The sequence below is a fragment of the Meles meles genome, chromosome 18 (assembly GCF_922984935.1).
Source record: "Meles meles chromosome 18, mMelMel3.1 paternal haplotype, whole genome shotgun sequence".
In the NCBI taxonomy this organism is placed as follows: Eukaryota; Metazoa; Chordata; class Mammalia; order Carnivora; family Mustelidae; genus Meles; species Meles meles.
Window position 1 is genome coordinate 51366704 of NC_060083.1, and position 26400 is coordinate 51393103.

The 26400-nt window shown below is 52.2% G+C and overlaps 1 protein-coding gene across 1 annotated transcript in view; it reads right to left on the bottom strand.

Annotated features, from left to right (window-relative positions):
- The window catches only part of PRKCA (protein kinase C alpha), a 393808-nt gene that overhangs the window by 34619 nt on the left and 332789 nt on the right, over positions 1-26400 (bottom strand). Inside the window, exons 9-13 of the mRNA XM_045986064.1 lie at positions 22314-22451; positions 20894-21067; positions 18498-18589; positions 15939-16001; positions 14824-14962 (exon numbers count right to left, since the gene is read on the bottom strand). Coding sequence (XP_045842020.1) covers positions 14824-14962; positions 15939-16001; positions 18498-18589; positions 20894-21067; positions 22314-22451 — 606 coding nt within the window. The remainder of the gene's footprint in view (positions 1-14823; positions 14963-15938; positions 16002-18497; positions 18590-20893; positions 21068-22313; positions 22452-26400) is intronic.

Below are 26400 nucleotides of genomic sequence, written 5' to 3' on the forward strand. Positions count from 1 at the left end.
CGGGAACGCAACATCTGTGCGAGGAGACCCGCTCGCGCATTCCTGGCTGTACCTTAACTAGTTTCCACTCTTCACTTTCACGTGACGTTTACTCGCTACCTGCCCTCCCGGAACCCACCCGAATAAATGGCCCGACCACAGAAGGACCTTCCCAGGCTGCTATTACAGACAAACACTGGCCTTTATGCATAAAACATGCCCCAGTCCTTTTGCTGTCTTAAGGAAACAAAAATTGCCCTTCCTTTGATCAAAAAATAGAACTATTTTACTTTAATGAAAAAATCACGGTTGTTTTGAAAAACATCCTAAGTTTCCAGCAATAGAGCACGGGCCACAAGGCCTTCTTTATGTGCCTGGTTAAGAACCCTGACACGTCAAAATGGTACCATTCAGGAAAAAAGAGGGAGAGCTGCAGAGTCGTCTGGGTATTCCGTCCTGGCAGCGGGGACCGTGAGCTCATGAACTGTCTCCTCCATTCTTTCTTCTGGGGCCGACAGACCTTGGCCTCCTCGCAGCTCCTACGACCTTTGTCGCATCACACTGAGACTGCTTATCTGCCCTCACGTGACTCCAGACTCCTCCCCAGCGGGGCCGGGACAGCCCCCTGCACCCCCAGCACCGGAACCACGCCCCAGCAGCTGGTGCGGGAGAGTCATGCGGGAGTGGATCTCGCCAAGCCCCAGTGGTGGGCACCACCACCTCTTAAGTCCAATGTCAACTTGCTGGATTGCTGAGGCTGGAGGGTGGCCCTTACAGGTGCTTTACAAAGTGTCCTCAGGATTCTGGAAAGGAACCTAAAGTTCAGAGGAGCTAAGTGCATTGCTTGAAGGTCACTGGGCTGGTTCACGACAAGGTCTCCTGTGCCCCCTTTCCTGCAGCACCAGGCTTGGACCAAAGTTCGAGCAACAGGAAAGCTTCATGGTGGGTAAGGGTGAGGCACCTCACCTCTCAGCCCAAGAGGCTTCCCAGTCAAAAACGCTTTGGGTGGTGAATCCAAGCCCAGAACACCAGTAGCCACCACGCGGGAGGCACCCTGCGATGGGAATGCTCTGAACCTGACTTCTGGGGACCGGCTCTGCCATGGGAGAGCTGTGTGACCTTGAGCAAGTTGCTGAGCCTCTCTGAGTCTCCATTTCCTCATCTGGGATGCAGAATTCCAGCACCCACCTGGTAGGAACACGGCAGGGGCTAGAACAGCATTTCATATAATAAAATGTATTTATTGCAGCTGAGTTGAATATACGATACGACTCTGTACTTCCTAACACCAGAAGTAAGAACCGGCCCCCGGGCACGGCAGGCAGGCGAAAATGAGTCCAGGCAGTGAAGGTACAGGTGGCTCACAGGAGGACAAAGAAGACACTCTGCTTGGAGACACTACATGCGCAATACGTACTAAACACCCTGACGTGACAGTTGGCACCTGGCAACTCTCATCAATGCTGAACTTTCCATTCATTCTTTCAGCAAGTATTAGCTTCCTACATGCTGGACACCGCTCTAGGCGGGGGGTATGCAAAGTCATAAAACAGATTTTTAAAATCCCCCTCTTGTGCAATTATATGAATTTTTACCCAAGCAGCAAAACTTCAGGGTTTCCTTTTTTCATCGACACGCCCTCCCCATTTCCTCCTTTCCTCACCTCCACTGTTTATGGCTAACTGCATGCGTCTTCGGGCTGGGCCCTCTGTGAGGCACAGGGATTGTGACTCTAACTAAGGAGACAGACAGGAAAATGGATAAATAAAACGGAAATGTAATGCCCTACATCAGGGATCTTCGTACACTACATGAGAAAACTCTGCAGTATTTGAAGTCTTTGGACAAAAGGCAGGATAGAAGTATAAAGAAAACTGCCACAAGGTGAAAATGGAAAGTCTGGAGTCCAGAGTATATATTTTCTGTTTAGACAGATATTGTGGCTCTATCCAGGACTGGAGAGAACAGGAAATGACTGCTCTAATGGCAATAAAAGTGCTTTACAATCTCTTCATACTACCTACCTCTTCTACTCCCTGGTTGTTCCTTGTACTCCAGGAGCACAGAAAGCAAACAGCAGAATAACCTAAGTCCTGCTCCCCCAAAACGTCAGGAGAGGAACGGCGAGTACAAGAATAGTTTGTAATGATTAACATTGGCTTTACAGACAAAGGGAAAAAAAGAAGAAAGGAAGGAAAGAGGGAGGGACGGAGACAGAAGCAAAGCTCAGAGTCTGGTGATTACAGACCCCATTCCCAGTGCCATCCCAGATTTTCATGTAGCACAGAAAGGGCCAGAGGCTGTATATGTACATGTATATATATATTTTTTTTTATTTAAAGATTTTTATTTATTTGACAGACAGAGATCACAAGTAGGCAGAGAGGCAGGCAAAGAGAGAGTGGGGGAAGCAGGCTCCCTGCTGAGCAGAGAGCCCGATGCGGGGCTTGATCCCAGGACCCTGAGACCATGACCTGAGTCACCCAGGTGCCCCATGTATATATATTTTTGAGTGAGAGAGACAGAGTGAGCAAGAGTGAGAGAGCACAGGGGTGGGGAGAGGCAGAGGAGAGGGAGAATCCCAAGCAGGCTCCAAACCCAGCATGGAGCCAGACACGGGGCTCGATCTCACGACCCTGAGATCATGACTCTCTGAGCTGAAATCAAGAGTTGGGACATTTAACCAACTGAGCCACTCAGGTGACCCTATATGTTTTTTAATAAAGTTTTTTAAAGAGAAGTTTTAGGTTCACAGCACAACTGAGTGGAACGTGCAGAGCTCCCGTGTGCCCTGTCCCCACCAGTACAATCTCCCCTGCTACGTACATCCCTCACCAGACGGGGATGTTGGTCACAAGTGATGAACTACGTTGTTACACCATTATTACCTTGGTGCTTTACAGTCTGTGGGGTTTTTTTTTTTTAAGATTTTATTTATTTAATTGACAGACAGAGATCACAAGTAGGCAGAGAAGCAGGCAGAGAGAGGAGGAAGCAGGCTTCCCTGCTGAGCAGAAAGCCTGATGTGGGACTCGATCCCAGAACCCTGAGACCATGACCTGAGCCGAAGGCAGAGGCTTTAACCCACTGAGCCACCCAGGTGCCCACAGTCTGTGGGTTTTTGCAAATATATCATGACATGTCTCGACCACAGTGGTGCGGTACAGAGCTTCACTGCCCTCAGCGTCCTCTGTTCTGCCTAGCTTCCCCTCCCTCTGCACTGCTCCGTGGCGGCTACTAATCTTTTTTATTGTCTCCCCTCGTTCTGCCTTTCCCGTGACGCTGCGGGCAGAAGCATGCGGCACTCAGCCCTTCCTGGTTGCCTTCTGTCATGTAGCATTATGGACTTACGGTGCCTCCGGGTCTTTTCGTGGCTTGGCAGTTCGTTTCTGTTCAGTGCAGAATAATGCTCCATCGTGCGGCTGTATCACGGCGGATGCAGTCATTCACCTGCTCAAGGACACCTTGGTTGCTCCTGAGTTTGGGCAAATTATGAACAAAGCTGCTATAGACATCCGTGTGCAGGTATTTTTTTTTTTTTTTTTTTTTTGTGCAAACGTAAGTTTTCCAATTCAGTTAGGGGCACGGCTACTGGGTCGCACAGCGAAGACTATGTTTAGCTTCGTAAGAAACCGCCAAACTGTCTTCTAAAGTGGCAGTGCGACTTCTGAGGGAGCTGTGAGTGAAGTTCAGAAAGCCGCACCTGCCTTTCCAGGCTGCGGAGAGCCACCCCTGCGCCCGGCGCTCCTCGAACTCCGGGCTGTGCGCTGCGGAGTCGTGGGACGTGGTCTTCGGTGGCCCTCGGAGCAGGCATTAGCACCGAGGTCCACGTGGGGAAGTGTTCCTGTTTCAAGTCCTTGTGGTTCTCCCAAGGAGGCGCTAATCTCCTGCTTGGGCTCATCTCTCTCCAGCTCCTGGGTAACATGTGCTGATCGCGGAAGAAATCAGGGCGGTGACCATGAGACGGGGCTGGGAGAACGTCCTCCTAATGGACTTACCACTACCACGTCACCCGACCTCTTCAGCACGACTTCGGTGATCCCCCATTACGCGGAAGAAACCAAACACCTCTTTAGACGCTCTCCTCCCAACCTGAGGTTTTCGAGAACCTCCGCCATGGGGAGATACACTGGGATACCAGCAGGAACAGAGGTCACATTTGCCTCTGAGCTACCGCTGAGTGCAGTTTCTGGGCTGCACTGTGCTGGGCACCACTTCTGGTGACCACTGGGGAAGTCAAGGCACAAGCAAGCGCCCGTGCAGTCATGCGCAGCAGGAGCACAGCAGAGCCAGGGCTCAACCTGGCCCTTGTCTTCCCGCCCTCCCAGTGCCCACTCTGCAAGCAGGAGCTGGGGCTGGAACCAGGGCCTCGGAGAGATCGCCTCTTGCCTCTGACCTTGAGACTCATTTACCGCTCCTTCCTGTTCCGCGTGATGAGAGACGATGGTGTTGACCGTGAAAATGTCTTGGTTTACAACATAATTTGCACCTAGCCTAAATGTGGAGTCTGTCCTGGTCTAGGACAGGTCCATCTCTAACATTTGGGGGGGTGTGTGTGTGACAGGGGACATTGGAACAAGAGTGACCGAGGCCCACATACCAGATGTCTGAACACACATTACTGATCGAGCTAACCAACTGTTAAATGTTCTCTTCCACCACCGTGACCAATATACCCTCCTGTATGAGTCAGCTCACGTGGCCAGAACAGAGTACCACAGACTGAGCGGCTTAAACTGTATTCATTCATGTTCTCAGGGGCCTGGAGGCCGGGAGCCAAGATCAAGGTACCCACTGGCAGGGCTGGTTTCTGACAGGCTTCTCTTCTGGGCTACAGAGGCTCCTTCCCCATGGGACTCTCCCACCTTTCTTCTGTGAGGGGCCCTCGGGCTATCTCCTGGCCCTCTTGTAAGGACACCAGTCCTACCGGATCAGGGCCCCATCTAATGACCTCATTTGACCTTCTACACTTCCCTAATGGCCCTATAGCTCTACATACAGTCATATGGAGGGTTAGGGAGTGACATGAATTTGGAGGGGACATAAAGTCAGTCCATAATACTTCTCAACAACCTGGAGGGGGAGGTTGACTATAGAATTCATGGACCCCTCAGATTCCACTCTAGTACTGGGATACCTGGCCCACTCCCCATTCCTTCTCAGTCCTTCCTCACATTTATGAAGACCCTGTGTGCTCCGGCCTGTGCATCCAAACTCTATCCTGCTGTGCCCTGCGAACAGCCACCCTTGGCCTCTCCATCAGACATGCAGTCAGGGTGGTGTCCCTAGCAAGGATGGATCGTAGGAAGAGGCCCACGTGGGTCATGGAAGGGAATTCTCCGGCCCCAAAGGGTGTGTTGCTCCAGCCCTAGAAGGCGGGCTAAGCCTGGCAGAGGGCCAGGGGGAAATAGTCTAAAGTTGGGGACGGCCTGCAGGCCAAGTTCCACCCGCCTCCCATTTGTGTACGAGCTGCTTGAGAGCACACGTACAATGAAAACAACGTGAAAAAGACTATCAGCCTTTTGGCAGGAACAGTTGCTCAATTTTGCCTCTTGGTAAAATCTAAAATTTAGATTAGCACAAAGTCTCAAATATTTACTCTCCAGCCCTTAGCAGAAGGGGTCTGCTGATCCTAGCTCCAAAACACAGGGCGGGGGCCCCTCTCGCCTGGGTCCTCAGCAACTTAGAGATCTGCCCTCTCTGGGCCTATGGGTTGAGAAGCCTCCCATGGGCCAGCACAGAGCTCAAAACAAGCTGCCCCCAAAACTGGGCCCAGTGACCCCTCCTATCCCGTATGTCCTCCTGCGTGGTGACCAGGCCACTCCCCCCAGCACACCCCACCCCCATCTCTGCAAACATAATTTCTATAGCCTCCCTTGGAGTTGGGCTGGCTCTGGGACCTGCTCTGACTCACGTAATGTGGTCCAAGTGACACAGTGAAGTTCCAGGTGTGGCTCACGGGGGCCTGTGGCTTCCGTTCTTGCCCTCTTGGGAGCCAACCACTGGGCTGAGAAGCTCTGGGTAGACTACAGAGTGGGGACAGACCTCATGGAGACAGACCACACAGAGGTGGACCCATGGGGCCTCAGCCGATAGCCAACAGCCAGAGGCCATCTTGGATCCCCCAACACAGCAGGGCCCCAGCAGCCAACACCCCCACCAGCCGTCAGGGGTCAGCGCCGCCGCGTCCCGGGAGAAGTTCTGCCGCACAGAATCAGAGCTGTAACGTGGTTGTTGTTTTAAGCCATGAAGCTTGGCGGCCATTACGCAGCAGCAAACTGAAGCAATGGTCAAGCCACGGACGGAAGTGGGCGGACGGAGCGCTTCCTCTGAGGTGGCCGCGGGGACGCTCACCTCACCTTCAAAGCCGTGCTTTGAGGATGGTCCTGTGAGTGTCCCCATCTTACAGATGTCACCCCAGGTTCTTAAAAGAGCAGAACTACAGCCGCAGTTCTCTATACAGTGATGAAGAAAAAGCCACCTGAAGTCAGGCGGGAAGTTTCCCTTCAGGGGTGGGGCCTCTGGTCTGCCTGGGACCAGCACAGGGTCAGACGGGGGCAGTGCAGAAGCAGACGTACTGTCGTAGCCCGCTAGTCCCCCTTCCAGTGGCTCTCGAACTCCGCCACCGCCCCCTCGTTACTGGTCTCTCACAGGGTGGCGGGTGGGGGTGGTTGGTGCCAGGGGAGGGGAAAAGAGCCACAGCATGGTTGGGGGCGCCTGGGTGGCTCAGTGGGCTAAAGCCTCTGCCTTCGGCTCAGGTCATGATCCCAGGGTCCTGGGATCGAGCCCCGCATCAGGCTCTCTGCTCAGCAGGGAGCCTGCTTCCCTTCCTCTCTCTGCCTGCCTCTCTACTTGTGATCTCTGTCTGTCAAATAAATATAATCTAAAAAAAAAAAATAAAAAAAAAAATAGCCACAGCGTGGTGCCCGCCAGAGACCCTCCTCACCTCAGGCCTCCAGACGTTCACTGTGCAGCTGAACAAGGCAACTGCTTGTGCAGTAAAGCAATGAGCCAGGAGTGAGGAATAAATCTTGCGCCTGTGGGAGCTCGGTCCGCTGGAACAAAAGATCTTCCAGAATCTGGGGCCTCATAGCCCGGTGGTCTTTCCAGATGTGTTTGGTAAAGGGCTGTAAGTGATAGCCTGAGGCGGGGGGGGGGGGGGCCTGGCCTCTGGCGACATGAGGGCCACAGACCTGCACTTTGGAGCCCGGGTCCCTGCCCTGTCACTTGCTGTCCATGAGCCTCAGACAGGGCGCCTGTCCTCTCCATGTCTCCTTTTCCTTGCCTGTAAAACTCACCTCAGAGGACTATCGGCGGGTTTCCACGAGACGGACAGATGCAGGCGCGTGATGTGGGCTAGGAAACGAGTAAGTGCTGTCATTGCTCGCCCCTCCCCCCCAACGGCAGAGTAAAAGGTGAAATAAGATTTCAGAAATCTCTGACCCATTTTTACAGGATTTAAACAAATCCCCAAACAAAAGGCCGGTGAATGCAGCCCCAGCACACCGGGAGAAAGCTCAGGGCATTCGCGGGGCTCTGCAAACAAGAGAGGGAGCCAGGAGGATAGCGGGAGCGAGGCCCACTCAGGGTACCCCTGGCCTGACACCTGCAGTCCCCTCCCTCCTCCGCCGCGAGAAGCAGACGGGCCCTGGGTTCAAGGCCCAGCTCTGTCCTGAACCGGGGCTGTGGGAAAAATGACTCTCTTTGCACCTTGGGTTTGCCCTTTGGAAAACAGAGTGTTGGACACCAGCTTTGCGGAGCTGCTCTGATAAGTAAAGTAAACCAAGTCAGCGAGGCCTCCGCCCCGGGTCCCACTCGCCCACCAGGAGCCACTATCTCTGGAGGAAGAACGGGAAGGAAGTCAGGAAAAAGGACGGGGTCACAGATGCCTCATGACCTCAACGTCCCAGAGGGGGCACAGGAGCTCCGGAGAACAGGGCGACGCGGACAAACCAGGGCCAGCTGGGCTGGGAGCTGCGGGCAGACCCTAGCAGAGATGAGTAGAACCAACGTAATTCCTAGAAAAGATCTGAGGAGAGTTACACAATTTAAGGAAGAACCCAAGGGAAAGCCTGGCCTTGGCTCTTTAAATATTTCTTGGAGGGAAGACAGTGGCTTTGTTTTCTCTTGTGAAGCCGGAGGCATCAGACGGTGACCTCACACAGAGGGAAACTGGCCTCTGAAAGCAAGCAAGCCACCTTCGGCATATCATTCTCCGTCTTTAATCAAGGGCTTTCTTAGCTCCACTGGCGCTTCAGAAGCGCTGATCCCGGGGGAGCCCCGGCTGCTCTCCCTCTCATCTCCCCCTTTCTTCTCAGCTGTGCAAGTGCTAATTTACTGCCTGGCTGCGTGCATCTCGAGTGTTCTTTTCTCATTTAACTTTCAGATCTCTTTTATTCTCCATCCTTCTCTACACCCTCTTCCCCAAAGGCCAGGAACCGTCTCTGGGGGGGGGGGGGCGTCCATGTGCTGGCACTTTGGGGTCTTTGGAGGACCCAGGCTGATGCCCCACGCCTTCAGACACTCCGGACCCCCAGCGTGCACACCAGCTCTTGTGGGTCACTGGCGTGAGGCACGGGGCAGTCCCCTGACGGTGGCAGCCTTGGGGATCATCAGTCCAATCCCTGCCCGAGTTCCTGACCCCTCAATTCCCCAGCCTTCTGCTCTGTTCAGTTGCCAGCCCTCTCCTCCATCCGGCACCTGATTGTCCCAGACCCACCCTGCCTGCTGGGCCCTGCTCCAGAGCCTGGGCGAGGGGCTCTGTAGGAAACCAAAGACAAAGGCCCTGCCGTGGGGGGCCGAGTGGGCTAGAGAGACACACACGTGAGAGCACGATGACGTGTTCTGTCAGAGGGTGATGAGCGCCGTGGAAGGAGAGTGGGGCGGGGACACAGGGCTGCAGGTTTGAACAGAGTCACCAGGAAAGATGGCCTCCTTGAGGGGGCATCCAAGCTGAGATGCAGGAGGAACCCCCGCTGCTGGGGAAGGATGTCCCAGGTGGAGGGGAGGGGAAGAGCAAAGGCCCTGGGGATGGGAGAGTCTGGCAAATTTGGGGAACGGTAAGGAAGTCGGTGCAGGGGTGGGTTTGGAGAGACAGAGGTGAGGGGTGGGGGGCGAGCGGAGAGATGAGGTTAGGGAGGAGAAGAGGGGGGCAGACAGTAAAGGGTCCCGAGCTTCTCCAAGATGCTTAATTCAGAAACGAACTCCCTCCTCAGCTCTTGTGGCAATGTACTGCCCTTCTGGCCCTGTCCTCCCCCACCCCTTCTCCCCTCCCCGCACTGAACCTAGTCTCAATATTCTTTAGGATTCACCTGTTCTGACAGACACTCAGCCCCGCTCTCCCCTTGCTCCCTGGCTCCCACTCCCTGCTCAGGCACTTCCAGGAGCCTCGTGCCTGTCGCCCCCTGTGGACATGGAGCACCCTCCCACCCCCGGGCCCCCGCTCCACACGTCTTGGCCTTGCCCTTGGCAAAGGCCAGACAGCCAGTATGATTTCAGCTTTCTTCCTTCCTCCTGCTTCCCTATCCCGTTCCCTCCTGGCCTGTGCTATTCCCTCTCCCTCTCTGTATCTTCTCTTTCCCCCTCTCTGAGCGTTTTCCCATGGGCCTAGAGATAAGCCAAGGTCTTCCCAGCCTTGTTGATGCTCCCTTCATCTTGCTTCCCTAGGAGTGACCATGCCCCTTGCCCTGTCCATCTACCATCCCTCCCCCCAAGACATGGTCCCCGCCGGGCTGCTGGCGCTCACAATCAGCTCCTGCCACGACGGTACCGCCTGCTCTTCGGGATGGCTGGTTCCCTGTGGCCGGATTCCCTCCCCCTCCCCACTCCCAGCTCCTTGACCTGCACAGTCCCCAGCCATCTCTGAGTTCACGAGCACTCACCGTCCTTGGTATCCAAGACTATTGCTCCCTAGTTCTCCCACCTCTCTAGACACCCCCTGGTCTCCCTTTTTCCTCCCATTCCTAAAATGTGGTTCCCTCCAGCCGTGACCCCTGACCCCCTCCAGAAAAGGTCACAGTTGGTGGCCCACTGGCTGAATCTTACCGACATACATTTCTCTTACTCTGAACAAGTAGGCAAGTTTTATGTACAAATGCAATCTTCTGGAGGCGATCAGAGGCAAGACTGGGCTGCCCCTCCAATAGGGATGGAAGGAGAAGCCACAGCCCCCTAGGGCAGGCCTCCAGCTCTCTGAAGCCATCCAGCTCCCAGAACCTCCCAGGAGCCTGTCCATCTGCGCACGGCCAGCTGGCTGTGGGAACAGCATGCGTGCCCACAGACCATTCCCTCAGCCGTGTTGGGGCACCATCTGTTCCTGCCAAGGGGAATCATCCCCGTCTCTGTCTGCGGCTCTCCTGGGCAGCAGTGGCCCATTCTGAACCGCCTCCAGCCTCAGGCCCCCTCGCAGGTCCCCGCTGGGCTCTGTCCTCCTGCTGGGCATGCCAGGCCCTTGGCAGGTGCAATGAGTATCTGGCTGATTGCTGCCTCGTGTGGGAGAGCTTTGCTGTTGGTGGTCGGCCGTGACTTCTAAGGGTCCCACCCAGTAGTACCAGCAGGGATCCAGGCCCGCGTCGTGGACTGCGGTGAAGACGTCTGTGACTCAGGTCCCTGACTCCAGGTGAGCTGGATGAGATCCTGGAAGACGTCGCCCGTGTTGTACAATATCTCAGTGCTCGTTCGCTTGCACAGTTTTCTCTTCTCTCTGGAGTTGGGGCAGTAAGTGGCCAGAATGTACGTTTGGAAGCTGGGGCCGGAACGTCTCAGGTCCAAATCCCACCGCTGCCTGTTACCAGCCATGTGACTTTGAGCGAGTCACTTAAACTCCGTGCGCAGATGCAACGTGACAAGCCAGATGTGCTTGGCGGGCTTGGTACAGAGTGGACAGTCCCCACGTCATGGTTGTGATCTACCGTGCCCCGCCCCCGCCCCACCACCGCAAAGACTCCACACGGCACATTTTCCAAAGGCTTTGCTCCCACCATGCCAGGAGGGACTCAGAGCGAGCCCATCCCTGCTGCGTCTCCCCTTCTCCCAGGAACAAGGGGGCCACACTGGGATTTGGAGCCTGGTGCTCGGCTGCCGGGAGGGACCTGATCCGCACACTCCCCACATTGCTTTTGGATGGGGGAGTAACCCCAAGGAAGTTTCTGTGTGTCCTTCTCAGGGACTTGCACTGACCCCCAAGAATTCTCTCTGTGTGAAAGCACGGCGTAGGTCATAGGCTGTGAGGTCGGGTCCGGGAATTAAATTCTGACGAGCGCCCCCTTTGCAGGTGTCCAGACAATTCCAGAATCCCGTCTCTTAGCAACGCTTTCTGCCTTAGCGCCTCTCCCTGGTTAAGGAGATGCCACAATATTAATCCGTTTCAAGGCTTTTAAACAAACAGTCATAAATATTTAAGCCTCTGCTTTGCCTATTAGGGAAAATACCAGCTAAGATAATTATTTTTGCCTCTGCCTGACAGAAAGATTTACACAGAGGACAGGATTATGTTAACCTCTGAGCAAATTCGGAAGCTCGGAACCGGGATGGTCTTCTTCACCTCAATTATTCCTGCGGCCACACAGGCCACATTCCCGGATCTGTACGGGGAAAACGCAGGCAGAAGGTAAAAAGAGCCTGAGTCACTGACCGAGTTCCCAAAGTGGTGCAGCTTGCCATGAAAGTCAACCGAAACCGAAACGCGGATTCGGGCTTCTGCTCACCTGAGTGTTAGGTTGTCCGCACTGTGAAGTGTGTCGGGGGCCGGGTCCTGGTGGAGACTGTCCCAGCGGCACCCTATCGGGCACAGTGAGTCTCGGGACGCACGAGTCACTTAGGAGCAGAGCAGGGGTTTTGTGGGGCGGGCAGTCCCCATGTCTGCTGGGGGCCTGAGTCTAGCAGGGAAACCTGGTTGTGGGTTTCTCAGGAACGTGGTCTTGGGCCATTCCTCACTGCCTTGGGTACCTCTTCCATGTCGTGCTGTGGGGACCATGAGGGGGGCTGCAGCAGAAGACCGCAAGAGACCCCCACACTGTGCGGCAAACGGGTCAAGATAGAACAACACCCACGGCAGAGCCACCTTGCCTAGGGCTCGGCGATACTCCAAGTCACAGAGAGCAACCTTATGGGGTAGACGTTATCATCCCCACTTTACAGGGGAGGAAACTGAGGCACGGGATGTTTAAGTAAGTCCACCACCTGCCCAGGGGGTGGACGTGCACTCCCATAGGATGACTAGAAAGTTCTAGAAAGTGCTCAGACGAGAAAGCCAATCTCGAAGGGTTAGGTACCATATGACTCCATTGTACGCCATTCTTGAAACGACAAAGTTATAGAACAGAAAATAGGTGAGTGGTTGCTGGGGGCCAGGGATGGGGACAGGAGGGAGTCTGGGGGAGGTAGGTGTGGCTCTAAAAGGCCAAGAGAAGGGATGGAACCGTACTGTTTCTTGACGGTGGCGTTGGGAGACGCGAATCTACACTTGTGGTTGAAGTGCACAGAACTCAACAAACATACACACAAATGAGTACAATTTAAAAAAAAGGCCCAAAGTTACCCAGATATGTTAGAAGTGTGTCTAGGTGTCCTTGGAGGAGGGGGCTGGGAGGGTATCAAATATGGTCACGTGGGACACCATTATGAGTGTGACAGGATGGGCCGTGGCCCTTTCCCCAAAGATGTGTGTGCCCTAGTCAGGGAATCTGTGCCTGTGGTAATTTTATCTGGTAAAAAGGACTTGGTAGGTGTGACTAAGGATCCTGGGACAGAGCGACCAGCCCGGGTTATCTGGGTGGGTCCCATGTAATCACGATGGTTCTATGAGAGGGAGGCTGTGCAGGTGGGATCATAAAAGTCAGAAATGGCAACATGTTATGCCACGAACGGTAGCCACACGGAGGCCGGAAAAGGCAAGGTGATGGGACTCCCCCAGAGCTCCTGGAGGGGGCCCAGCCCTGCCGATAGCGTGACTTCGACCCAGTGTGATGGATTTTGGACGTCGAAACCCCAGAGCTGTAAGATAATAAATTTGTATTTTTTTAGTCCCCAAACTGTATGGTTACTTGTTGTAGCAATAGGAAACTGATACAATGAAGAACATAAGGGGAAAAAAAAAGACAAGAGACGTCCATTATTTGGAACAATTTCGTCTATGTGGGATGCCCTTGTCCCTGGTGACGTCACATGGCTGGAGTGTTACTGAACCCAGGAAGCTGTCTGTTTGATCTCGGAGACCGGTCTTACTGGAGAGAAGTTAAACCTTTATTCCTAAAAACGCTGCCTTCCCTGTCACCACACATTTATAGCATCTGGTGGGTGTTACACGGAGAAGACGAAGCTCATAATCGCAGTCGGCTTAATGCATGTCAGCCGGCAGAGGCGTCAGAATAAATCCTGCATCAGGAAGCTGTATTTTTACTGTACGCTCTCCCCATTCTTCATGTCTGAGAACTACTTCAGCTCACGTTATGCCTGGAGACAGTGATATGTGAGTTCTCTGGGGGGACAAAACCCCCCAAAGGTATAGATCAAGATACCATGTCACCTTTGGCCACATCATTGAGAATTTAAGTTTCTAAGTAAATATTCAAAGTCCGTGTTTCCACACTGTCTGGGCAGATAAGAAACAAAACAAGGAACCTCTTAACAATGGGAAAAAATATTAAACTTCCCTTGTGGACCACTGGCTACCATGGAGGGTAGCACTAGGTGCAAAACACTGGATTTGGCATTTCTGTCCTCTGAGCAATTCTACAAGCCTCCGTGTATCATCTCGAACTTGCCATTGTGGATGTGGGAGCTGAGAGGCTAAGTCACTTGCCTGAGTTCCCACAGCCTGTGAAGAAAAGTCAGAGCTAAAGGACACGTTGGTCTGACTCCTAAGCTCATGTCATACCTACTGCCTCTAAGACAAACGCGTGGGGCAACAGGTTAAAAATACGCGGCATGAGCTGCCAACTGCAAACACAAGAGCTGTCCAAAGAGGGAAGGTTGGGGTAACTTTGTATCTGTTAGCTTGGACCATGCTGGAGCTCAGCTGGGAAGACCCTGTTTCATCCACCCGGCTGTGTGTGCATGGAAAGTTGGCTACACGGTGACCCAGGGTTATAACCCACCCAGTCACCGGCATGTAGGTAGGCTCGCAATAGGATGAAAATCACTCAAACTGTGTCATAACAGGGGTGCCCGGGTGGCTCAGTCGGTTACCTGCCTGACTCTTGATTTCGGCTCAGGTCATGATCTCGGGGTTGTGGGATCGAGCCCCAGGTCGGGCTCCATCTCTCCTTTCCCTCTGCCCTTCCCCCGCTAGCTCACTTGTGCTCTCTCTCTCAAATAAACAAATAAGTCTTCAAAAACAAAAAGATTGTAACCAAGACGAAGCAATATGGCCACTGCTGTGATCACACATCTTGAAACCACTCCCCTTACAACCACACTGGAATATTCTTCCTAGATCAAACACCCTGATCAATTCCAGTGGGTCATTTAGGGCACTGATCACTCTGCTTTTCCAAAAAAGCCACCATCAGACCCACCTTTTGACGCAGTTTTCCCAAGCAGAGCATTTTTACAAGCAGTATCCCCCCATCTCTGCCCCACAGTGTAGCTTAAATTGTCTTGATGATGACCATGTAAGAGACACAATCTACCATACACCCAGCTTACAAAGCAAAGTCCCACAGAATGAGACATTCCCTTATCATGCACTGAGCTCTCACACTTGTTTCTTATTTTGCTCTATTTAGTTTAGCCTATTTTGTGGTCACTGTCTTGCTGCTCTGCTTGGGGATTCCCCTAGGAAGGGGACTGTATTTGTGATGTGAAAGGTCTGGTTTGGAAACCAAGGAAAATCAGGGTCCCTACCTCTGGGGCGATGTAATCTGGCGTTCCGCAGAAGGTCCTGGTGGTGACCCCATCCATCATGTGTTCCTTGCACATCCCAAAATCGGCAATCTTGATATGCCCTTCCGAATCCAGCATGACATTATCTAACTTCAAATCCCTGCAAGGAAGCAGGAGAGCATCAGCGTCCTTCCCGCAACATCGCACGGTTGGTTCCAGAGCTAGCGAGACACAAGGATCTTTGACTAGTTGCCACCTCAACGGTGTATTAACTACGAGTCCTAGGAGAGCTGGGACCAGAAAGGACTGGGTTTTGTTTTTTAGTTTCTGAAATCTCCAGAGCCTACCGTTGTGCCTGGAACACAGTAGGTACATAATAAATGCACACCAAATAAATGACTACATGGTTGGACTAGTGATCCCCAACCTTGGCCGAGCATGTGAATCACCACATTCTAATATAGCAGGTCTGGGGCAGCTCCCAGCCATTTGATTTACTAGGATCCCAGACTCGGCGGGGTGCGGGGGCTGGTACCCAACCGGGTTTGCCAAATCCCAGGTTCAGGACAACCTTGCTGGGTCACATATGTGTGTCCCTTGCATTCTGGCTGGTTCCATAGATCCTTTTACTCTTCAGTTAAACCTGGAAGACGTTCTCCTTTCTTCCGCATCAGACTTTGACTGTTGCCAATTCTACTTGAAGAATTTAACTCAGTTGTTCCCCCGCCCCGCCCCCCCCCCCCCCCGCCTCTCCCCAGCTCCCTGGTGTTCTTCTCCTGCGCAGCCTCTATAACAGAAATTCAGTTTCTGCTGCTCCCTGACCTCCATTCCAAAAAAAAAAAAAAAAAAAAAAAAGGCAGAGGAAGGAGCTGTCGGTAAAGAGAAAAGCATGTTTTCTTGGGGGAAGCAGAAATGAGATACCAAATCTTTTGAGGCCCAGAGATCAGAGAGTCAGAGAGTGGCTCTGATTTGCCTTCAGGCTGCAGACAAAGGTGGGTGCTGGCAGGTCTTTGTCACCTCGAGGGTCCTCAACAACATGCCTTAAGTCCCTGCCAACAGAATCACACGCACGCGGGGGTCCAGAGGTCCGGGAGAACTCCCGGGTGCCCTGCTGGCAACGGACCTTCAACACGCACCTGTATATGATTCCTCTTTTATGAAGAAAGAACAATCCAATGGAAATCTCTGCCGCATAAAATCTGCAAAAGAAAATGTTCATCAAGCCTGCCGGCTAGCTCTCCAGATTCCTGAATATTCTGTTCCCTCCAGTTCAGCCATCAAAGAAGCAAAAGAATGTAGGACCCCGGGACGGTTCAGAAATCAGCATCAGCCTATGGATGACAAACCCTTAGCCCTTCCTTTGGCTATTTTATCATTCCCACCTCCCCGAGGAACTTCGCAGTTAATAAGTCAGAGAGACAGGTTTATTACCTGTCTAGAAACAAGCGCTTCTTGTCTGAGGCCTGTGGACAGTTAATTTACTGCTTACAAGAATTCTCCAATACAATCTCTTAAAGACTGGCCGCTAGACTATTCTGTGTCAGGACTGGGGAAGAGTGGAGAAAAGGTCCCTTTTCCTATTCCTGGACAGAATGCATTAATGTTTGAAAGGGCGGCGATCCCCTGGGAGGGGGAGAAGCACACAATGTGCTCGCAATGTGCTCCATATAGCAGGTGTCCTCACCACCCCCCCACCCCCCGTCCCCATCCCAAGCGCTCGGATAAATGGGACACATGCCATGATTCATGCTCAAGTTTACCCTTTTAAATCATTCATAATAAACTCAGAGTAAATGCTAAAAGAGGTTTTCAAATGTGCATAGGATTTAGGAATCTTTGAAGTCTGAGAATTCACAATGTTGTCTGTGCCAACATCACACCTGGGAGGCTTGAAATCCGTGCAACATCTACACGGGCAGAGAACAACCTCTAGTGATGCGGATCAAACTCTGATGGGGAGGGGTGAGGGGGCACCCCTGAGGGCCAGCAGGGGAGGGACAGGATGTCATCAAGCTTTACTTTACAACCCGAGCATTTTGATGCTTTCTAACTAACAGAGTTAAGACATGGGATAAAGATAGGCATTCCTGAAAACTGAGAAGTAAAAATCTAAATAGAAAAAAAAAAATCCCCCTTCGACAATAACAAAAATCTGATAGGCATTCATGTGTTTGATGAATAAGGGAATCTGAGAATGAAGAAAAAAAAAGAAAAAAAAATCCCCTTTTGCATTTTTTTTTCAACTTGCTACCAAAACATGCCACCTTCTGGCTTCAGTCAATCTTCCCTAAGATGGGTCAAGCCACCCAGCCCGAAAGTTATTTAGCTTTGTCTTTCACAATGAACATCAGCCAGGATCCAATTAACGTTTGCTGACTTGATTAATCCGGGTCATGCCCAATGAGGCATACTCCCCAAGGGAAATGAAATAGCTGTTCCCCCCACAAAAGATTTTTTATTTATCCATCTGAGGGAGCTAGAGAGCACAAGTAGGAGAGCGGCAGGAGGGAGAGAGAGAAGCTTTCCGCCAACCAGCCTCCATGCAGGGCTCCATCCCCAGACCCAAAGACAGCCGCTTAACTGACTAAGCCACCCAGGTCCGCCAACCAGCCCCCATGCAGGGCTCCATCCCCAGACCCAAAGACAGTCGCTTAACTGACTAAGCCACCCAGGCGGCCCCGAAATAGCTGTTTGTATATGTCTGCCTCTGCTGTGTGTCCTGTGACCTCATGGCCCCTGGAAAACAGGGTGACTTTTCAGGTACGGAGGTCCTCCCTTCGAAGGGCTGTGTCTCTCCCCTCTGCTGCTGACTCCTGCATCCCCATGGAACTCTCCACACCAAGCTCAGGATTCTCCTCCATATCGTCTCCTCCTTGGCGGCTGCCCCCTCCCAAACCTAAAATGAGGTGTCACCGGAAGAAGTTTCTCTGTTCTACACTGAGTTCTGCTTTTCTTCCTCTAGAACATTTCTCAAAGACCCTTCCTCTTCTTTGGCTCCAAGGTCAAGACCTGACGAAGGTTCCATTGTTTCTCGTCTATATAGACTTTCACCCACCCCGCTGCACCAGTCCCTACTTTTCCTTCCCCTCTCAGTCATGGGGCTCTGTGAAAACTGAGCCCGACGCTGTGAGGCCCCCTGAAGCCCTCCCCAGCCTTCCGTGGGCCTCAGCCAGGTCCTCCATCAGGCTCAACACCCAGAGCCACCGCACCCCCAATCCCAAACCACCTTCCTCCTTTGTTGACTCGGGCATTTCCCAAGGAGGTTCTCCCCCGACTCCCCTCTTCTCCAGGGCTCGCGTGCTACCCCTAACATTACGGGTACACGGTACGACTGGCGTGTGGCTTCTCCTACCCCAGGTCAGGTGCTGAGCTCCCGGAGGGCAGAGCCTTTCCCACCCCCAGCGCCCGGGGTGTCGTGACTGTGCAGTAATCACTTTTTTAATAACGAGTGGCCGAGTCCGTCAGTGAGGGGGGAATGGGTGACAGAATGGGTGACGGGATACACCAGCGTCTCCAACCAACCGGATGTAGAATGAACCTCCCTTCGGAAGTGGTGACGGACCCAAACCAAGAAGTCTGTCCCCTGGGAGGAGATGGTGCTCGGCCCCGAGGTGGGCAAACCCCACTCCCGTATTTCACCCAGCAGCGGTCCCCATGGCCTGTCTAAATTAAGGGACTTTAAAAAAAATACTCACACTGCTTGTGGTTCCTTAAATTTTCCCACTTGCTGAATGTGGTACATGAGGTCCCCGCCATTGACGTATTCCATGACGAAATACAGCCGGTCCTGAAGACGAAGGTTCAACACGTGAGGCAGGCTTGGCCACTGGCCAAGAAGCTTCCCTCACTCTTTCTAGACTGTGTTTTGCTTTCTCATTAGCTAGTCAACCGTGGGCCATGCTGGCAGGTCTGCTCGGTGGAGCCCTGCAAAATTTTTCTTCCTGGATAAGACCCAAGTAATAAACCCTATTGCAAGAGGGTCCTGGGATGTATAAAATCATTAACGCAACAGTGAAATAATGGCTTTCTGTCCACATGGCGATCCCCTTCCGGTTCCGGGCGTGGTGTGAAGAACCCAAATGGGCCAATTATTTACTTTTTTTTTTTTTTTAAAGATTTTATTTACTTATTTGACACAGAGAGATCACAAGTAGGCAGAGAGACAGGCAGAGAGAGAGGAGGAAGCAAGCTCCCTGCTGAGCAGAGAGCCCGATGCGGGACTTGATCCCAGGACCCTGAGATCATGACCTGAGCCGAAGGCAGAGGCTTTAACCCACTGAGCCACCCAGGTGCCCTACTTTTAACGAGTGTTGCTGGTTTGCAACACTCAGTGGTGTAGTAGTCATGTGTTTCCACTGGAAGCTTCTGGAAACAAGTATCGTGAGTCAGGCTGGGCTCCTAAATTATAAACCCTTGATGGTATTTACTGTGGGGGAGGGGACTATACAGAGAGAGGCTAATGCAATGTGCTTCTGCATAATAGGCCCAAATGTTGTTTTTTTTATTTTCTCCGTCACTGGTGTGCTCAATGCTGGCCCCACGGAGGGCGTTGCTCATGGACCCCAATAAAGCTGCCTATTTATGAGGACATTGCAGTGGGGTAGATGGGGAACGATGGGGTTGAAGAGCCAAGCGGCTCACAGCACAGCACACCCAGGTGAAAGCCGATCTCTGCTCGCTTCTAGGCAACGTCACCATTTCGCGGAAGTTATTAAACATGAAAGTGTCGCACGGGGAGGGAAACAAAAATGATGAGGCTGTTGCTAGCATCCAGGAAACAGCTCCCGGAGCTTCCATCACCAGCGTTCCTGCGATGAATTTTAATTCCATCTTTATTTCTGTGTTTTGCTGCTTCCCGGAGCTTCATCAGTGTAGCCGGGGGATGGGCTCTGGGCTGGGATTCGCAGACACGGCTCCCTGCCTGGATACTGCGCTTCCCTCCCGGGCGCTACTTAGGCGCTACTGGGAGAAGGGGCTGGCGGTGCCATCCGCACCTGGATGACACGCAGTGGCCCACGCCTTGCTCTGCAGACCATCATCCGCCCCCGACACCGTGCGGTTCCACGGTCAGGGTCATGCGGAGATTCTAAAATCCAAGCGCACTGAGGGGGGCCTCCCAGGAGATTTTTAAAGAGAGATGGAAAACAGAAAGTCATTTTCTGGCCAGCAGAAAGTTGAAAATAATTATAATCGTAACAGTAATAATTATAGCTACTGAATATTGAGTCTCATCCTAAAAAGGGGAGCTGCCGAGGGGTGGAGGGCCTGTCCTTGGGCATGCCTGACAATGGTACCCTTGAAATGTTTATATTTCTCGTGGGCCACCAGCAAGCTCCATGCCAGGGCCCTGGCCCACAAAGGGGCTGATCAGTGCTTTGGAACTCTCTTGTCCTCTTTTCCATTATACTGTAAGACGGGACTCGGCAGACTTTCTGTGAAGGGCTAGACAGTAAATACTTTAGGCTTTGGGTGTGTCTTGCCGCGATTCAACTCTGCCTGCGCAACAGGAGAGCCACTCTGGATGACAGGAAAATGAAGGAGCCTGGCCGTGTTCTAAGAAAATGATTCACGGACCCTGAAAAGTCAATTTCATCTAATTTACATGTCACAAAATATCATTCTTTTTTTTTTTTTCCTTCTCTAAACTTTCTTAGAGCTCATGGGCTGTACAAAACAGGCCAGGCTGCCAAGCCTGCTGTGTGCAGTGCATAAGGACATACTCTTTTAGGAGATCAAGTTTCCCTGGGTTCTAAGGCAATGCTTGGCAACGGGATCCATGGTCTTCAAAAGCCAGGACTCTGGGTTCTTTTATTGGTGGTGTAACCTCAAGTCTTAGCACATGGCCCGGTAGATGGAAAACCTCTGGTACACGTTTGCTGAATTACATAGAATTAGTGCCAAGCCTCTAAGTAGGGCACATCCCAGAGAGAGGACTCCCTAAGTTTACCAATGGCATAAGAGTGAGAGGCTTTCTGGAGCCTTCTCCACCAGAAGAAGGTTGATTCAGATGCTTACAACGCTGGCTCAGGGGTGACCCCTGAGAGCACGCCGTGTGCTGAGCCACGGAGACGGTGCAGCCCCGGGGACTCACCACGGTCTGGAAGCAGGAGTGTAGCTGTGTCAGGAACGGGGGCTTGTCCAGCAGAGCTAGGACTCGCTTCTCCACCATGGTGCACTCCACGTCGTCATCTTGAATCACCACATCCTTCTTCAGGATTTTGATGGCATACAGTTCCTCTGTGCCCTTCCGGTCAGCGAGCATCACCTGGGGGCAGATGAAAGGCAACCTGAAAGCTTCGAAGCAGACCTCTGGAAGCTGGGGGTGTGGTGGGGGGACCTGGTCAGGCGGCCATTCGGTTGGTGCACATTTGTAAACACGGGCTATGCACATATTCATCAAGTTCCGCTTCGTGGGCCAATTCTGAAATCTCTCATGGCAGCGCACAGAAAATGCCACCCCCACTGGACAGACAGTTCAGAAGCTGTCCGGGTCTGTGCGCTGCACAGGCTCTGGCCACATGGTGGCGCTATGGCGGCTGCGGGAAGGAATAGGCGTGGTCCTCAGCATTGGCCTGAGTAGGCATGTTTTTCAGGAGCATCCTCTGGGCAAAAATGTGACTTTTTTTTTTTTTTTTTTTTTAAGATTTATTTGTCAGAGAGAGAGAGGGAGAACACAAGCAGGCAGAGTGGCAGGCAGAGGCAGAGAGAGAGAAGCAGGCTCCCTGCTGAGCAAGGAGTCCCATGCGGGACTCAATTCCAGGACCCTGGGATCATGACCTAAGCCCAAGGCAACAGTTTAACCGACTGAGCCACCAAGGCGTCCCGTGACTGACTTTTATAAGCTGCTCAAGACAAAGAGACAGGATTGGAAATCACTTCCTGGATCTATCGTGAGATTTGGGGCCAGAGAAGCCAAATGCAGACAAATAGGTTCGTGACTGAAGAAACTCTGTTCAGCATCTCTCAGCTATTATATTCGCTCACAACGAATCGACTTTTAATTTTTTTACTTTTTAGATTTTTAAAATTTATTTGTTTTGATTAAGAGAAGCGAGAGAGAGCATGAGTGGGGGAAGGGAGAGGGAGAAACAGACTCCCCAATGGGTAGCTTGATGTGGGGCTCGATCCCGGAACCCTGGAATCACGACCTGAGCCGAAAGCAGATGCTTAACTGACTGAGCCATCCAGGCGCTCCACAAATTAACTTCTAATATTTAGTTGTGAAAATTATTGATTCAAATGATCGATTCAACCTACATTTCAGAGCACATGCTCTGTTCTCAACATGGAAATAGGGGCACACAGTGAACCCTCTGTAGCTTTCTGGGTACAGTTGTTTTTAATGAAATGAAGTGGTGGGTAGGGCATCTGAGAAAAGAGTACAGAGAATGGGGAAACCCCAAGGACAGCTCTGGAAACCTCAGGGAGCACAGACCTGATCCCATTTTCTGCAAATCCCCCCTGCCCCTCCCCTCACCCCTTCCTCCGCCCCCAAACAACAATCCACTTACCTTTCCGAAACTCCCCTTCCCCAGCACCATGAGGAAATTGAAGTCGGTGAGTTTCACTCTGTCCAGGTTGTTGGAAGTTTGTCTCCTGTCTTCTGAAGGACTGATTACTTTGTTACCAGCAGGGCCAAGCTTGGCTTTCTAAACAAAAAGCACACACAGGAAATCGATGGGTCATTTTTCCCAGGAAAAACAGTGATAGAAAGCATTTAACTAAGCTTGAAGGCAGCTGGGAGGTGGGAGGTAGGATGGGGGCAAGAAAAGAAATCACAGGGCAATGAAATACTTATTCAAAAGTCAGTGGTTATATATACCCTAGGGGTAACATTTGCAAAGTAGCAGAAAAAAAAAAATTGCCCTTACCTATCAAGAGACAACCCTTTACATTGTTTACCAAGTCATGGGACTCTGTCAAAGGCAGGCTGATTCTCATTCTGGGACTTAGAAGTTAACTTCCAGGGGAAGACGGTGCTTCACGATGGTTAGCATAATAAAAGAAATAAACTGTGCACTGATGCTCTTCTAATTTGTAGATTTTTCCACTTTAAGATTCATTTGCATAAAGGAGAGTTGTATCCTAGCAAAAAGGGGTTTCCTGGAGAGGAACCTCTTAACCGGCAAGCTGTGGAAATGATTTATTGCTACTTTAAAAGGCACAGTAAGAACATAGGGTTTGTTGTGGTTATTGTTGTTTTAAGTCAAGAGTTGAACTAGGGAAAGTGGTGACGGGCAGGAGAACCTGCATTCACACCAAACTCCCAGCACCCTCTGAACCTGAAGCATCCTTGATCAGTGACCCGTCAGTTACCAAAAGGCGTTTTTTTTTATAAGCCAGGTTCCTGCTACACACAGGTGCTGGAGAAACTACACCTTCATTGTTTTGGTTGAAGAGTTAGAGTCTCGGATTAAAGGTCAAGGAGAGCAAGAAGGTTCAGCCAAAAAGGAAAGGCTAATGGCATCACTTGGGCAGGTCTCAACGCTCAGCAAAGGAGCCCACAGAGAATCTCCTCCCAACTCTGCCTGGAGAACATCTGCTTGATGGTGAGGGCACGAGCTGCGGGACATGTCAGCTGCTAAAAAGGCCAGGTCCTGAGGCGTGGCTCAACTGTCACTGCCCTGGGCCCGAGGGCATAGACTGTGATTTTTGGATACATTCTAAATGTTCTAAATGATAGGGTAATGCCTGCACCCCCCACACACCCCCACAGCAGACCTAAGTGTGGCTTTGAGTTTCCGAGCAGGGACCAGGACATCACTCAAGTCTGCGTGGTTATGAAAAAGAACGTACACGATATAAAGAAGGCATTCTGGGCTTTGCTTTGTGACCAGAGCTCTCTCTTGTGGGAAGACGGGAGATCTGACATGTTTTCCTTAACAGCAGAGGCGGCTTTTGAGGAATCACCCATATTCCCTCAGAGCAGCATCGGCCCGTCATCCCTGAGTTCCTGTGCAGGCACCTTGTACCAGGCTCTGGGGAAGAGGCTTTGCATTAGCGGGTCGGGCCATCTCCGGATCCCCAGGCCTCACACAGGGCTCGGCACAGGGCGTGCGCTCTACTTTCCGGCTGAATGAGGAAATGAAGCTTGAGTGTGTTTGTCAGAGGCTGTGCTGTTAGGGGATGCTTTCCTGTGATAAAAGCAACACGTTTGTGTAAAGATCAAACCTCACGGCTGGACGCATGCTTGAACTGAGCACACCCATGTGTGCAGAGACATTAAGACACGGGGGAAAGATGGCCCCCACTTTTTTTTGCAGAGACCTTAAGACGCGGGGGAAAGATGGCCCAAACATTTTTGCTTCGGGTCTGAAAGCATTTATACAGCTGTGCTAGATTCCTCTGCCCGCAGTGCCTGGAGGGACACACGCGCGCACCTGGGCATCGTTGGAAACACTGACACTCTTTGAAGACAAAGAACTGAACTATACTAATACGTAAATGGGCCTCCCCTTGGACAGAGGATGGAAGGAAGGTCTAGACAGACTTGTGAGAAAGAGCTAAGACATAACCACTAGTGTTACATCAGGACCCCCCTCAACCGCGGGACCAGCTCCGTCCCCTGGAAGCCAGGAAGCAGGAATGCAGGAGCACCTGGCTCCGGGGGTCCCAGACAGACCAGGTTCGACCACTTGCCACTGACAAAGTCCAAAGGCAAACAAAAGGAGGGCTGGTGAACTGAGAAAGTAATTTATTTCAGGGAGGCCGGCAGCTTGAAGACAGTGGACTAGTGTCTCAGAGACTGTCTCCAAAGTGCTGAAAGCACCCCCAGGACTATGTAAGGGAAATGCGGGGCAGAGACCGGTGGGTGCATGCATGCAGCTGGGCAGTGAAGGTCAAGTTGATCACTGTCTTGGGAGTCAATCACACGGGGGTCTTGCTGGCACAGGGTACTCCTCATTGCAGGAGAGGGTAGTTTCGGCCCCCATCACGGGATGCTTTGCCCAGATGGTCTCATGCCTGTTTAGAGAGAAGCTGGAAAGGAGAACTCAATCATTTAGAAGGCAGAGACCGGGATCAAAACGGAGGTGGTGGATAGCGGAATTCCTCTTTCACTCCAAACATCTGCTGCAGGAATGATTCCAAGTTGATAAACTTTCTGGTGTGCGTCGTCGACACTGCAGTGAACAATCAGGAAGTTCAAGTGTGAGATGAGAAAAATCAACGATGCCACTCAATTCTGTTCTTTTGATTTTTAAAAAGAAACGTTATCCAAAAGAGGCATGAGGAGATTCATTTTGTTTTGTCAGGAACTTCGCAGTAAATTCTGAAAAGGCCCCCACATGACGGACTCAGTGCTCGGAGGTGCTTGAAACAGTCGAAGAGCGTCTTCACCTGGGTGAGGTTGTGATGTGCCTGGCTGTGCAGGGACACCCAGCTTCCATCTGAAGCGCGGGGTTCCTCACCAGAGGTTTCACTCCTGTGAATTCCTAGAGTCCCCGCTCCTTCCTCCTTTGACACTTCAGCACCACAGACAGCGAAAGAGGGATGGTGGGCCGCTGTAATGACGGACCTCCGCAGCAGACACTGCCCTCACTATGGGCCATAACCCAGCAAAGGAGGTTTGCGCTGTGACCTTAGTCCAGTTACAGGGAAAAGATTTTCCCCAAAGGGATGTAAATGCAAGGAAAGCATTTTTGCATTTGAGTATTTCTGAATATGACTGCAGCAGGATCTTAGATTCCGCTCTGAAATCAATCCGTATGTTTGGGGAGGAATGTAGACGAAGGAGTCTCCTGCTCCTGGGAGGGAAAGCTGGAGGGAGGAAGGACACTGGCTTCTTCCCCTGCTCTGGGCAGATTTCATTTTCGTGTTTCTGCAGCTAGAAGCAGAGCTGGGTTCCACGTGGCTGGCAGAGAAGGGGGATGGTTTGGGAGGAGGCGGGCCTGGCTGCCACACTGGGTGCATTCTCCAGCAGGGGGGCAGGCTAGAAAGTGACCTGGCCCAGAGGACCAGACGGATTTCTACCCAGCTCCTGGCAGCCCTGAGATAAGAAAAGTTAAGGGGGCTTCGTGCAGAGAGACATGGCTTCCACACTTCCCTACTGAAGCTTCTTCTGGAGTCATTTCCATGCTGCCACGGGCAGGTCTGGCTGCAGGACGGCACGGAGCCTTTGCCCACGCGGAGTTTGCAAAAGCAACTCTTCTGAGGCAGTCAATTCTATGAGACCAAAACTGTAGTGGTCTGGGCCTGACTTCGGCAAGTCCCTCGCTCAACCTGGGTCTAATCACTGGCACAGCAGGAGGAGACAGCCAGGGGCTACGCTAGCAGAGGCGCAGCTGGGACCTGGTGGGGAGCAGACGACCCCCAGGAGGGTGCTCCACACAGCCTCCACCTCCGGTCTACATTCAGGTAGTCTCTGGCCAAGCACCCCCCTCGCTGCCTCTCCCCCCTGCCTCTCCTCACCCTCCGCCGCCCCATGCTGTGGGTGTGCAGTCCCCCACCCCTTCCCAGGCTGACTTCTCCCCACCTGCGGGCTCTAGCGTGACTGTAATCTCTTCAGAGGATCCCTCCCCAAAGACCGGTTGCCATTGTCCCTCCCGCAGCCCTGCTCTCAACAGTGCAGAGGGCGACTCGGGAATATTCATGGTGTCT